This window comes from Fistularia commersonii, chromosome 22 (genome assembly GCF_037954325.1).
Source record: "Fistularia commersonii isolate RoL2024-O1a breed Wild chromosome 22, RoL_Fcom_v1.0, whole genome shotgun sequence".
In the NCBI taxonomy this organism is placed as follows: domain Eukaryota; kingdom Metazoa; phylum Chordata; class Actinopteri; order Syngnathiformes; family Fistulariidae; genus Fistularia; species Fistularia commersonii.
In genome coordinates this window covers 7459448-7475306 of record NC_141305.1, presented here as the reverse complement: position 1 = coordinate 7475306, position 15859 = coordinate 7459448, and the positions used below count along the sequence as shown (strand labels likewise).

The 15859-nt window shown below is 43.2% G+C and overlaps 1 protein-coding gene across 2 annotated transcripts in view; it reads right to left on the bottom strand.

Annotated features, from left to right (window-relative positions):
- dapk1 (death-associated protein kinase 1) overlaps nt 1-15859 on the bottom strand; it is a 58517-nt gene that overhangs the window by 31526 nt on the left and 11132 nt on the right. For both annotated transcript variants that reach the window (XM_086169147.1, XM_086169148.1), the window contains one exon: nt 3788-4009. In XM_086169147.1, the coding sequence (XP_086025273.1) occupies nt 3788-4009 (222 nt within the window). The remainder of the gene's footprint in view (nt 1-3787; nt 4010-15859) is intronic.

Genomic DNA, 15859 nt, shown 5'->3' with positions numbered 1-15859 from the left:
TTGGGATTTAATTCGTTTGCAGGAGTATGATTTAATCCCTTTAAGAATCCTGGTGAATAAAAAAAAAAAAGAAAGATTAGTGACAGATCAGATGTTGACTCTTATCCGGATGCAGGTCAAATTATTATTTGACAAACCCAACGGTCACGCCTCGGGATTTTGGATTTCCATGTCAGGTTTTTTTTTTTCCCCCCACATATCAGGATTTAGTAGGCCAAAAAAAAAAAAAAAAAAATCAAAATTTCTGACCGAAAATGTCGGTATCCCGAGATACCCCGCGGCTCTCTATCTGCTCAGACTATAAACGTCAGCTTGAACTTCTTCAAATTCGAGGCAGTAGCGGCGATTTACTGTCGCTTGCCGGTTGAGGGGGGAAGCAGCGACAAGAGGAAGTGAGGCATGGGAAAAGGGCAGTATCTGTGATTATTCTTGGTTGACGCGTGCCCACACACACACACACACACACACACCTATTTGTGTCAATATGCACGAGATTAAACAATATCAGTTTGTCACTCCGGAAGCAGCCGGGCCTCCGCAGAACGGGCAGATGGTCTGGGCATGAACGGGAAACCCTCACGAGTCACCGGCAGGTCAGAAATGTCCCCCAGCATCTCCTCTCTGGAAGGAGTGTGTTAGTAGTTGATGGATGGTTGTACACGCGCTCACACACACACACACACACACACACACACACACACACACACACACATCGTTTGATTGGCCCCTGAATGCAACATGGCTGCCGGTCTGATTATTTATCGGGGATATGACGAAGCTCGACATTTGGGAATTGTCGCCAAATAGTGGCCCGGTGGTGTAACTGTGGCTCAGATATGCAGGTCTGGAGGTTTTGCGGCTATTTTTACATTTTCTATACGCGACAGATAATCAACATCAATAAACGCCTGCGTGCCTGGAGGATGGCGCTTTCCTCATCCCGCTGTAAAGGTTAATGTTAATGAAAAGAACCTGGTTTGATTCTTTAAGTTATAACAAGCGAAGGTCCATTTAAATTTTGAAAATGAGATGAGATGAGATGATGAGAACAACTTTATTTATCCTGAAGGAAATTGTTGTGCCAGAGTTTCAAGTAAAAACATAACAGTAATAGAGAATAATAGGAAGGAGGAAGAATAAGAAAAACAATCAAATATAAATTGTCTTAACTGTTAACTACAAAGATTTGAACATTCCCTGCGGCTGAGGGAAGAGGAATTAAAAAAAAAAATTAAATAAATAAATAAATAAATAAATGAAATAAAATAAAATAAAATAAAATAAAATAAAATAAAATTTAAAAAACCCTTTTGTCCAGTAAGTTTTCTGTTAAATTTCAAACAAAAAAAAAAAAAAAAATCTAGATTTCGCCTGACTCACTTGTAGGTGTTTTTCTTGAAGTAAATGACTTGCTATTTTAACATAATTCTGGGCCTATCTGGGGGTTAAAAGCTTTCAAATGAGCTATTTGAATCTATTTTCAACAGGATTTTCTTGCTAAGTTAAGTTGTTGCCATTAGCATTCATGGAGAAGTCTGTCTATTGGATAAAGATATTGAGATCTGATGCCGGAGTGTCAATAACCTACAGCGAGAGGATGCCTTGAGATATAGAACCAATCGATATGGCGATTGGCGTCTCGTCTCCGTGTGGACGCGATTTAAATTCTGCGGGTATAAAACTGAAGATCCATGTTGTTTCTGCTATTCTCGGTGATTCCCTCCCTCCTCGACCCTCGCCGGTCGAGACAAGTGGCTTCTGAAAGAACGGAAACCTTTGTTTCCCCCCTTAAAAAACAGGACTATCTTTTCCCCGAGGCGGCTGCCGTGGCAACAATCGAACCGTCGCATCTGAGAAGTTGGGCTTGTCTTGACTTTAGTGCTCATTTGGCATGAGACAGCTCAACAAACACACACACACACACACACACACACACAACCGGTTGCACAAGTCAAAGAATGTAGATGTGTCGGTGTGTTCCAGTAGCAGGGGGTTCTTTTGACGTGGAGAGCAAACAGGAAGTTGATTTCCTGCTCAGCTCGGATGACTTCCTGTTCGGTAGTGGTTGTTTCATTGTTTCCTTTTTTTTTTGGGATAGGGAGGTGTGGTACTGTGTTGGTTCTACCGATTTTTTAGGTTATTTTCCGACAATATATTTGTAATATACGGCAATTCTTTTGCAGTAATTGCTGCTATCAATAATTCTCATTCTCTTTCATTGAAAATACTTTTAACTTGTGGAAAGATCGGACACCGAAATGATCTTTCAAAATTTCAAAGTGCGGATCACCTGCAGTTTCTTCATGCCCGGTATGTGTGTGTGTGTGTGTGCGCGCGCGGGTACGATAATGGATTATTGTATTTTACGCGGTAAACCAGCGCTGTGTTTTGAAGCGCGAACCAGTTGGTGCTGCCGACGTGCGAAAGCGACCAAACGGCAGGCGGCGAGGAGGCCAGCTGGAGGAGGCGACCGGGATCCAGCCTCCTGGTTGTGGTCCAAAACCTCACCCTCACACAGACAGAAAAAAAAAAAAAATTATAAAATAAATCAAACCATCATTGATCTGATTCAATGTGGTCGCCACGGAAAACGTCGACGGAGGTTTGATCAAACAAAAAAGGTGAAGAAAAACTACGGGAAACGAGGGAACAATCTGCTCGCAGTTCAGACGACAGCAGGCTCGAAGCTCTGAGGGAAGAATGGAAATTAACCACGATCCCGGAATTTTCTCTCTCTCACACTCTGTTTTTCTAAAATGATTCTTATTAATGACTTCCTCCTTTTGCATGAGACGGTTTGGAAAGGATTTCTTTCTGGCAAACAGCGAAACTCTGCTGAGAAATAAGCAATGTTTTCTTTATTTTCTTGCAATCTTTTACTCCTTCCCTTTCTGACGAGGAGCCGGGTAAGAAAAGAAATAGCAGAGGGTGTTTGAAACAGAATGAATGTCCTATTCCAAAAGAAAAAATCTCTGATAATAAATTCAAGTCATTGTGAATAAATAAAAAAAATAAAAAATAATAAAATAAAAAAATAAAAAAATATACACACACACAAAAAAAAAAAGCAATCTCATTGCCTCATTGCATTGCGGGGTCACTTCTATGACATTTCATTGCAGATCGGCGAACACGTGATGAGGAGTTTTCTCACATTACTAATCAAAATCCGCAAACTCCATTCAAATTGATTTTTTTCGTGAAGGCAAAATCATTTTCTTTTAGCATTGACCAAATAAACATACTGGACCCCATGACGTAGTCCTCAGCTACGTGCTTCATTTTCGGTGTTAATTTGCCTGGACGATTGGTTTTCATTCCATGTCACCGATCGGAGCTCAAATCACCCAAGAAAACCGAGGCTAAACCAGACTCCGTTAAAAAACAAAACAAGCATTCAGGCAGTTTCTGGCAGACGTGACGGAGCATTGATCCATTTCTCTGATATAAAACACCCAAGGGAGCTGATTTGCACAGTGAAGCCCCCAGCTGCTAGGGCGCCATGTCAAATCGTAGCTCTGGAAGATTTTTTGCAGTGAAAAAAATGTGTTTCACATAAAGTAAATCCATAATTTATCAGACTTTGATGACGGCTAACAGCGGCAGGCTAGCACTTACCATAGACTACCATTTACTATGCTAAGCTAACAAGTCCGAGCTGAATTGTAGATCGCTACTTCGAAAACAAAAAGTTGGTGTTTCCCCGACAAAAATGAGTAATAAAGTGACAATGTCTCAAAGTGCATGACCTTTCAGTGGAAGAAGAAGAAAAAAAAAAGGAACTCACAGCTCAAGGATGAGGATGACCTCGGCCTTGTTCTCGAACACTTCGTGCAGGGTGATGATGTTTGGGTGCTGGATCTCCTTCAGTATGTTCACTTCCCGTTCGATGTCCTCCCTCGTCACCCCTCGCCGGCTGGACTTGCTGCGTCGCTTCTTGATGAATTTGGCGGCGTACTCCGACCCCGTGTTTCGCTGGCGACATCGTCTGACCACCGCAAACTGACCGCTGCCGACCAGAGGGGGACAATGGAGGGTCAGAGCTGTATCGGTCTGCGGTAGCTTCGTGGTTATTAGACCATCACCAAAATGTCCATGGCTTCCTGATCAATGCTTTGATAATTTAATATAAAAAATTTAAACAAAGAATTTATTTTCCCGGTTGCAAAATAAAATCCGCTGCAATTGTATTTCCTTTTCCATCGCATGAAAATAACACACACAAAAACACAGATTTAGATATATATTGTCACCTTCTTAAAATAATTCATAAGTCATTTTTTTGCCTAAATCATGTGGACTTGTGTTTTCATTAAAACTGGAAAAATTAATTATGCAATTATTCTAAGGTGACCTGTATATAAAATATATATAAACTTATATGTAAAAGAATTAATAAATAATACTTATAGTATACATGTTAATGTATACATTTGAACAGGAAAAATTAATTATGCAATTATTCTAAGGTGACTTGTATATCAAACATATATAAACTTATATGTAAAAGAATTAATAAACAATACTTATAGTATACATATGTTAATGTATACATATGAACAATCTACTTATTATAGATAAATGAGAATAACAACAATAATGATTGATTATTTATATTATGTATCATTATCTAATTAAAAGAAATAAAGAAAAATAATAAAACAAAATATTTCCCACAATGAACTTGAATCGATTGAGTCATCCATTCATTTGGAATTAAGAAAATAACATCCGTTTACAGTTCACTGTCACTCGGCAACATCCAGGCGACGCAACCGGTGCCTGTTTTTGTGTTTCGGGTGGAAGGGAGAATCCATCTGGGATGGATTTTTTTTTTCTTCCACCTGTAGGGGGGGAGAGCGAGCAGGAGGCATCTGCCTTTCCACTCAAACTCACACACACCTGCTGCGTAATGAGTCTGACAGCGGTGTGTGAGCGGAGGCCGGGCTGTCGGCATCGCTGACAAGGCTCGGCGTGAAGAAAAAAAAAAAAAAACAATAACACAGCACCATAATCTACGTTGACAACAGCTGGACCTTTTGTCGTGTATCAGAATCATGTTTTTAAACCTTAAAAGTCACGAGTCAGAACAGGCGAGATTGTGGTAATTAACGCAACGGGACATCTGCTGATGTTCTCTACCCATCCAAAACCTCGAGAGGCCGACCGCTGATGACATTTTAGGACAGGATTCATGAGCTTCGCGCCAAAAAACACAAGCTTGGAGAAATAATTAACTTGAAGTCAGTGTGAAATTATCAAGCACTGTCAGAAAATGTGATTAAAATCAGCAGAAAATTACCTAAAAATGATCCCCCTCTGCCCCCCCCCCCAAAAAAAAAAAAAATTGACAGGGAAGTGAAAAGTAATTTCCAAATAATAAAACTATATCAAGCCCGATATGAAAAAAGGACGGTGCCGTTGAAATAATGAAAAATGAAAAAAGAAAAAAAAAAAAACAGAAAAAAAGAAAAAATAAAAAAAATCACCAAGACATTACCGAGAGAGCTTTAAATATTAGGATCAACAAACTGAACGAAGGTGTAGTTAAAGCCCTCGTCATGCCAACGGTCGGACCCCGGTGTGCTTGTGATGAAGATGCTAATTCTGCAACGTAGCTGGTAGCCTCCGTCCTCCGAGTCCACGCGGCACGGCCACGTGGACGGTCGCTGCCGTGACATTCGAGCGGTGCAAGGTAAGACGTTTGTTGTTAGGACAATCGGAGCGTGGTGTGCGTGTGGTTTGTGTGTGTGTGTGTGTGTGTGTGATGGAAGACAAGAGCTGTGATGGAAACTCCGCGGTCATGTTGCTACGCAGCAATGCTATCTGGCAGGATAATGCTGACTGGGCCTTCCCTCCACTAACCCAGCGCCAGACTTGGGGAAGGGGGGACTGGGGGGGAAGGCGGGGGGGGGGGACCAGGACACCTGATTGAAGGCCGTCTGCGTCTCCGGCCATTGAACTTCCTCGCGGCCCTGGCAGCGGTGAAGCACTGAGTGTTCTTACACCCACGGAAGGAGGAGAGGCCATGAGGGAAGAAAGAACGGAGGAAGGAAAACCCGATTGTGGGGGGGAGAGTGGGAGGACACGGGGGGGGGAACATATTTCTTATGTTCCTCAAGGCCGGGGGAGTGATCCGTGCCTTTGCAAACACAAGACGGTGTGTTAAAGCGAGGCCTAGGTGGGCATGTGACTCCGACGGTCCAATCCAGGACAGGCCGACGGCACCCCTGGTCTGCTCACATGGCGTTCATAGTCTAGTCACGTGATGTTCAGGGTTACTTAGGTGAATAAAGCGGTTTTTAATACTTGATAAATCCGCTGGTGACGGATCGATACTTGAAATTTGTCGTGGAGGAGCAGATTTCCACGCAGTTTAGTCAAGAGTGAAAAATCAGTAAATCAAACACCGACACTTCGACACCGACGCCAAACCCTCTTGTTAGCTAACAACCAAAACACAACGCAGAGGTCTAAATCACACCGATAAATGTTGGTGTAACACACACACAGACACACACACTCAAACTTAGACCAGATCCCCGGATTGGGATCTAGTCTGATGCGCCTCGTGGAACCTGAAGCCTGTCCACGCGGTGCAGGTGTAACGGAATCTGTGTTTAGGCATGAAGCGCCTTCGGTCGGGTGATTCCCACCTTTGAGCCGCAGGCTTATATCAAATATCACAAGTCTAAATATTTGAAATATTAAAAAACTTCAGATTTTAACGTCCATGTCTTGAAACCTCTGTAAATGCGTACCGCTGCCCCCCCCCCCATGTCCCCTCAAAAAAATGTCACAAGCAAACTGGCGGTTTCGGGAATCAGCTGCATTCAAAACACTTTAATGTTGTCGAAAAGATATTGAATTATTATTATTATTGAAATCAGTAAAACAGTATTTAATTGGCGTGAAATTTCATAAGAATTAGAACATTCAGCAAAATTATATTAATATTGAAAAGTAAATTTCCTGTTTTGTGTGTCCGGACCTGGCTGCTTTGTTAGATATAAATCACTTTAACATAGTCAAAAAATTTCAGTCGTTATCATTAATTATAACTGTTGTTATAATCAGGAAAAAAAAAAGTGAAAATGTGGTAAAAATTAATTTGCATATAATTGCATTGAAAACAAGGAAAATCCATGAGAAACCAAAAAAAAAAAATCTGTAAAATTCCCTTTTTTTTAAAGGGAGTTTTAAAGCGCTGTTTGACAAAGCATCTGCTAATTCAACCCTTTCAGCAGGAACATTTAGATTTCAGCGTACAACGGTCACGCTGTCCATCGGTTGCGTTTGCGCGCCGTCAGACTTTCCACTGCCGGGACCACAGCAGGGAGGAAATGTCTAATCTTTGAGTCCGCGGCAGCCGGCGTGACGGAAAACACAAGAGATACCCTCTGGAGTTTCAGTGCCCTTTTCTAACTGCTGCCTGGTAAAAACTCGACCGCGAGCTGTTGCAGGTACATCGGGAGTATTACGTGTTTTTCTGCTGTTTTCGGACGCGGGGGACACACTTCACGCCCCCAGACCCACTCCAACTCCGGAGGGAGAAGTGAAACTCGATCTCAACAGAAGTTATGTAATAAAACCGGCTCGGTTGATTTTTATTGCTGTTCGGCGACGGTGAAAATATCAGCTGTCGGGATATGAGAGACGAATTCAAATATTTCAACTGCGTCTTGTAGGGTGGATTTTTTTGAAATATCAACTTTGTGGGTTTTAAGCACTGCACCCAGACACAAGTAACAGATTATTTAATAAGTTTAATAATAAAAACTCGATGCTTGTCATCTTATCAGGATTTTTCTTGAACACACACCCAGTCGTTATGATTTTTCTCCACGACTTCATCATAATAAATTAGAGACAAGTCACCTAGTGTTCAGGATGTGGTACTGAACCAAACCGTTGAATTATTTGAATCGGAGCCACGACCTTTTCCGGCACTCCTGATTTGACTGCTTTGGGTTGGTGCCATTCTAAAGGTCGTGAGAAGGCAAGATGTCCAACCGTTTTTTTTTCTTTAATAGCTACTTTAGCACAAAAAGTCCCTTCCTCCTGGGGGAACCCTTTAGTTTTTTCCCCCAACGGTTGAGGCCGTTGCGACGTGAACGTCTGCGGGAAAGTCAAAAAACAAACTGCCGTGAAGGAGAGGAAGACGACACGGACAAGACGGAGAATTCATGCACCACATGGTGGGATTAATAATCATAGTTTATGAGATGTGTTGATGCGTTTTTTTTTTTTTTACTTTCTCCCTGCACCGCTCTGCAGAGTAAAAAAAAACAAAACCCTGCTGTTGGCAAACTCAGTACTTATTTTGGCCAAAATGTTTATGTTCTTCTGTGAGCCCTGGAGATCCCTCTGTGGCAAAGCAGGCCAGGAGAGCTTGGACCTCTTCATCGGCCCATTTTGTCACAAATCGCAGGAAAAAAAAAAAAAAGCTGACCAGTGACCGCAATATATATATTTTTTTTTTAACACGGCAGTCTGAAAGTACCAAGCACCGGCGTCCTTCGAGTTCCTGTGGAACCAACGAAAGACTTCCATGGTCCCTGGTTCCTCTGCTGTCCGAATGCACGAAAGAACGGTCTAGATCCTGAAAGGGGTTCTAGAAACTGTCAAAGTGCGAAAGCCGCTCATGTCACATGACCTTGATCAGCCCCGCCTCCCTTTCCGGGCTCGTGCAAAAATTCGGTAGCTGCAACTGTCGCAGAAAGTGTGAAATTAGGGCGTTGCTGTGTATGCAGGTTGTTTGCCGAAGCTGTTGTTTCCACCTCACCTCCACGCGATCACATACTTTATAGCAGGGATTGGCAAACTTTTTGGCTCTGGGGCCGCATTGACTTTTAAAATTTGACTGATGGGCCGGGTCACCACAAGATACGATAAATAAATAAATAAATAAATAAATAAAAGGCGCATTTTTTTTAACACTCTGACGTTTGCTTTCATGCACAAACCGTTTTTTTTTTCCCATTGTAGCTTCACGTCCAGCTCATTCATGTGAGTCGGTACGTCCACAGTAAAGGCTAAATCACGAAGCCAATCTGCGCCATTCAGCTCAGGAAAATTCTCCAGTGTTTTCAAGTAGTTCCAAAAATGGAATAATCTCCTGTTTGAGCTCCGACATTCACTGAGCCGATCGTTCAATCGTTCACATCGAGTATGAATTCTGGGCCGGATTAAAAAGACCAACGGGCCAGATGTGGCCCGCGGGCCGTAGTTTGCCCACCCCTTCTTTATAACATCCACTTTTGATTCTGAGCTGCTTTCGCTTACAGATATACAGACAACAAGAGAGAGGAGCGCCTCTGTCCCGCTGGGGGACGGGGGGGAACCAGCGATTTTGTTTGCGAGCAAAGAGTAAAACCACCTCAAACTTCTTTTACTTCCCCTGGACGACTTTCCTATCAGAACCTCTCAGCTGATTGCCATCAGTCACAGGTAAAACACGCCGGCGGGCCCCGGAGGGTGCACAAAAGGGTAGCGAGTTAAGCGTTAGAGACGGGACGGCGAGGCAGGGCGGCCGGTTCTGCGACGCTCTTGTCTGCCGCGCGATCGAATTACCGCCTTTGTTGCTCAGAAACAACAGACGAGGCTTTCCGCCTCACCTCTGGCCGGCTCGCTGTTCTGAGGTGGGAGGAGGAGGTAGAGAGGAAAGTGGGTGAGGTTTGTTTTTGCGTGTTCAAAGCAGCCTGGGTGTGTTGTGTTACTTCACACCAACGGATGGTTGGTTTCACTAAAAAGATACCGAGCAGCTGCTCGAGCCTCTTTTTCGCTTCATGCCGCTGCTGGAGTATATAAATGTGTAAATCTATCTATCTATCTATAAATATATTACCATCCAACTGATGTCATACTGTATTTTTCTATGCATGAAAAAAAAGCAATCAACATATACTAAATGTTAAAATCTGGACATAAAGCGCTGACACGGGGGGGGGTTCCTGTCTCTCTATCCCCCAGGACCGACCTCGGCCACTTCTCTAAGGTTTACTAAACACCGCCTGTTGAACGTTGATACACGGAAACTGCTGGAAATGCAGGGAGCTGCGTCAGTGGGCGACCCTTCCGACGGACCCGCTATCAGTCCAATTTACGTCAGAAGCCTGGACCGGACCTGCCGGTTCAACTCGAGCCCAACCACTTGGTTTAGAAAACGAAGACGGGGTCGACCGTTCACGTAACGGGAAAGCCGTAAAGTTGATTGACGGATCGCCTGCGGCGACATCGGCGGCCACTTTTCATACTCGAGCGCGTAATTGAATCAGGAGCTGCTGCATCTAAGTGACAGTACGACCAACGGGAAAGATAAATACATTATTACCGGTTTATTCCATGAAAACAGTCGGTGCCAATCATGGCCGAGCAATATTCTGATACAGATCAGTACCATCTGTGATAATACAGTGCAATTACTATTTTGTGGTGAGAAATTGCAGTACATAATTTAATTTACAGATATGGATCTGCAGATCGGCACGACAGAATAAGAAAGTAAGAAAAAAAAAAAAGCAAAACAAATACAATCATGGTTGATTAACTAAAGTCATGAAGAAATAGAATAAAAACAAATCAACATTAGACAAACAGTCGTCAATGAATTACCTGAAAATCAATAAGAATAACGTTTTTCAGAAAAAAAAAATCAAAAGTTTCATCAACACACCACACATCCATTAGTGCGGCCTGATCGAAACATATCTTTGAAAGCACTGGAGGTCTAACCAATGAAGAAGGGCGGTGGGTCATGACAACACGCCGGGTGGTCACATGACGACGCGACCAGCGCGAAAGCGGTGTAAGTTGAGACTCACTCTAGAGCGTGACCCAAATCTGCTGTCTGGAGGGAATACTGGAATTTGAGTGTGGATCTGCAGCACGCAGCTGCAGTGGCCCCGGATATTTCGGCAGATCGATATAGAGGACTTGTAACGGATCCTTTTGTTTTGGGCTCTGCTTTACTAGAACTAGCTTTGTGACACGGCTCAATGTCCCATCTAGATCAGCTGACATTTTTTAGCTCCTGATTGGCCGGTGACTCTGGTGACTATCGTCAATGGGAGTCATGGGAGATGGCGGTGCGCTGACGCTTTCTCAATTACGTCTAAATAGTAGGCTAATAGTTACGGTACACCCGTATCCATGGCAACAAGCATGCATTACCTCAGCACCCAGATATAACCGGATATTTCGTATGCATCTTGTTTTTGTCTGCAACACAGCAGGTGTGTTGCAGACAACATGTAGAGAGACAGAAAGTGAACAAGTCTTAAAACATCAACTGGTGTTTCCTGATGGACGATCACAGCAAAAACAGAACCATTAGGTTTGACAGAACCTGCCTGATTGTTTTCAAGATGTCAAGTGTGTGTGTGTGTGTGTGTGTGTGTGTGTTTTAATCTGCTAGTTCAATGTCTGAAATGTCAGTCATTTTCCCCCGAGGGGATAGACCAAGTTTAACAACGTCAACAGACAAAAGATGCGAAATTTAGCGGGTGGGCGGGCGGCTGGCAAGAAGCGCAGCGACGCAGCTTTTTGTAATGGCTGTGAGAATCGCTATAGAATTTCCAACTAATAACAACATTTAAGAAAAAAAATAAATAAATAAAAATGAACCTCTGTATGAAAGGTTTATTTAAGATCCTGACTTAGGCATCTCACAAGTGATATTTCCTACTGAAGCACAGATCACGGGCACCCCTTCAGCCTCGTGCAAAGGGGCTAAATTCAATCAGTGTGTCTGAAATGCACATTCCTTACGTGATGCCTATTTTAGATTGACAATGTGATAGTGCGCCGAGACGCAGCCTCGGTGGTGAGAAGGAGGCGATAACAAGCAGAAGCTGAAGTGTACACACATCTTCTTCCACCTCAGAAATGAGGTTTTCTCCCTTTGCTTTGCAAGAATCAATTAAAATAACGCACAACAACTGTATTTGTCTCTAGGTCAATTTAAAAATACCCGAAAATAATTAGGAGAGAAAAGTAGAGGATCTTTCTCAGACAAAAAAAAACAAAACATCCGGATATTGAAATTTTTTTTTTTTCCTTTCCTGCCTTTGCTATGCTTTTCCCTCTGGTCTGAGTCAAAGGAATGAAATTAGAAACGGACGGTTTGTTTGTGTCTTGTCTCAGTTGGGATTTTCCCCCGTCTAACGGAAACGCGGTAATATCGGAGAAAGTCATCTGAAGGTCAGCACGCCGTCTTCCTTTTCGATCACCGATCCAAGTCTCTCCCCTGAATCCAGAAATGGTACGACTTTCCACGTTTTTCTGATCTTTCCCCTTAATCCATCTATATCAGTAGGTTACATCCTTCCAAGTCAAGCCCGACGGATACATCGCCGCAGAATGGGAGACATTTTGGGGGTTAAATTCTGGCTTGAAATTGTCAAATAGTTCACCGACGCTCATCGGGTTATCTTTAGCTGTCATTTGCTTTCCTGATTTGCCTTGTTGCTTTTCCCAAACCGCGAAATGACCCCGAATGCTGTTCGGGGGAAAACATTAAATTTGTAACGAGTCAGCAAAAGCATTGGCTGACCGTCGGGAAATTACATAAAAGTATCCCCCCCTTAGAACACGGACGGTTGAACTGTCACATTTCCTGTGTAAAACAAACGCTGCCATTACCGTCCGAACAGCAGCGATATGCACGCAGTAGAAATAAAACCCAAACGGTAACAGATGAAGATGGAAAAAGATCCCACACCCACCAATGGGACTTTAATCCAACTCTGGAAATGTCTTACAACTTCCAGGGAATTTGCTTACTAAACTTTTCACATCTTCTCCCCCCCCACGGATTCAAGGGTCTAAATACCAGATTAATTACGGCATCCTGTGGTGAACAGATCTGATGGCGATTTCCACAATTTAAAAAAAAAAACAATAAATAAAAACACTGTCGTGTGATTGTGCCGTTATAATATGAGGAGACTGGGGACTTTTTTTTTTTTTTCAAGCATTTTTTTTTCCTTTTTTCCGTAACGCCAGCTGCTGACGGAGCGACTATCCCCGTGGTAATCCCGGCAAATACCTAATCTACGCTGCTGCCTCACATCTGCTTGGCAAATCCTCTGACATACTTTAAACACAGGTCCTGTGTTCCTGGGCCGGTTGGGGCCGGGATTCCACTGACAGTGAGGTGCCGTAATCTGGATTGAGTCTCGGCCCTGTGACAAAGCAGCTTTCATGCAGCGGGGTGGCTGGGGCGTCACATCATCCTTAACTGCGATGAGTAGAAATCCTCCGTACGCCAAATACTGACAATCATGACGGGCGGGGGTATTTCCTGACAGCTATAATAAGATTTACAGATGATAAATGACACATTAGTTTATATTTACAAATCGGCCAAAGCGTAAATCCGACGAAGGCTTCGCCGGGCGTTCAAGTTTGTGCGTAAACAGACGCTGGGATTTCAAAATAAAAGCGAATTTCGCACGGATGTAACCCCGACGTCAGTGAATGCGGCAGCACTTCCTCTTCGATTCTTCCTCTGTACTTCAAAATAGCAGTTTCCCCCCTCACGGTGAAAACTTTATTAGTTTTCACACGTCGCACGGTCTATTTGAGCCGGCAGACTCCGGAGAATCATTCATTCGTTCATACAGCAGATTCTATAAATAAAGACATCATTATTAATGGAAATACTGTCTCTGTATTATATAGCGGTTCCAAAGGGATTTACGCTGGATTACATCGACCCGTTCGCACGCAAACTCACACACTGACGGCTACACAATGCTTCAACATTAGGGGGAACTGAGGGGTTCAGTGAGTGATTCCATGTCTCTATATGATGTTTGAATTGGTGAGTGAATGGTTGTGTGTCTCTATATGAAGCCCTGCAATCCACTGGTAACTGGAGGTAAGATCAACCTCTGACCTTGAGTGCAGGATTTGACTTGTTACTTTGACACTTTATAATTTTATTTGTATTTCTTATTCTGTTATACAATTCTGTTTATAAAATTTCCTACTATTATAACTCTGGCACAACAATTTCCTTTGGGATAAATAAAGTTGTTCTTATCTTATAAGCAATATAAATAACGAATGACTGAATAATCATTGCCATCACTTATTTCCAAAAGGTTTTCGGTTCAATGCAATCAGATTCTTTCAAATGTAACGGTTGGGAATTCGTCAGTCGCTTCGCTTCTGTTTTTCTTTTTTTCTTTTTTTTTTTTTCCAACGTCTATTTTTCAAATGTGCTTTGTCATTTCTGCGGTGGGGAAGTGTGAGGGAGGAAGGAAGAAAAGAGACGCTGTGGTAAGTTAAAACAGAAAAGGAATCGGGAGGAGTTTTTTTTTTTGGTCAAATATGTAAAATATGCAGCAGGTGTTTCGGGAATCTGGTTCGCGGAAAAAAAAGGAGTTTAAAAAGCAGACATCTAGATGATGACGCTCCGTCTCCATCAACCTCATCTCCTAAAAACTCACAAGCGCGGTCTAAAAGACAACAAATTTGAGGACAAACCCACATCGCCCCGTTGGTCCGACCTGCTGATTCGGATTTTTCTTCTTTCCCTACAAACACACCATATCACTGTTTCACAGATGCTGGATCAAATACGAGGGATAAACACCACGTGACTTAAAATTGGAATTGAGGAAAAAAAAAAAAAAAAAAAAAAAAAAACAACGAGGATTTGAATGTGTATCCGATGCCTGGTATTTCACACATTCTGTTTTGTTTTTTTAATTCTGGGATGTGACTTCTCTCCCTGTTGATTTTTTGCATTTTATCAAACAATTGTTCCTTTCTATATCTGACTTCCAAAATTCCCACACCGCCAAGATCCCGCAACTCGGTCACACCGCCGATTCAACCTGTCGTGAAAAACCTCTCCCCCCGTGGAGGGCCAAGGTTTTTTTTTTTTTTTTGTCGCCGGCGCTAGGTGTAGGAGTGAGTAGGAGGCCCGCGCGGAGTGTGTTCCCTTCCCACTCGCCAAACTGCGCCGGCAATGCGGCGTTATGCAACCCGCCGTGCGATTGTACACAGCGGAAGGGTAACCGTGGCAACAGGATCTAAGAGACCAAGCGGAGGAACTGCTGTTTGTGGGAGGAAGGAGGAAGGTTTGTTGCATTATCCTGGGGGCTGTCAGGAGTGTGTGTGTGTGTGTAACCAAATGTCAAATTTGTCCCGCAATTTTTCACCCTTTTTATGGATGTTATATAAAATTTTAACGCAAAAACTTCCGGGCAAAACTCAGGTCTGAACCGGAACTGTGTAAAATATAGACGGGAAACGAAAGGGGGGAATTTACGGCTTCGGCACGAGGCAACTTCAGTATCACTCCGCCGATGAGTTCGATTAGAAAATCATCCAAAAGTTAATTTAATTCGGTAATTGGATTCAGAGCGTGAAACTCATACTCTTCAGACTGAACCGCACATCGCTCTTAATTTGGACGACGGCAGCCAATCAGAGGGAAAGACGGGATTCTCGACAGAACAAGAGAGGGCTCTTCCTCCGCAGTGGTGTTTTGGCATCAATCCCAGATTACACGACATTATTGGGCGATGAACGTGTGTTTACCCTTCCTCCAAGGATCGCTGCGATGCTTCTATGAAGTCTGGTGCGGGCTAATTAATAACCAGTGCGTCTGTGTGTGTGTGTGTGTGTGTGTGTGTGTCGTTGCCTCTTGAGCTCCGGGGGAAATTAACCGGAGCGAAGAAAATTGGCAGGAGTCTGACGGACACGTTGAGCGTGAAAGCATGGGATTAGCGGGAGTGAGAAGTTCTCAAGAGCTCCTGGTTGGGCTCCGGCGCTACGATGGCTAATCATTTATGCAAATGTCACGTGACCGTCTGGGACTCGGGTTCGAACGGACGGTGATTTG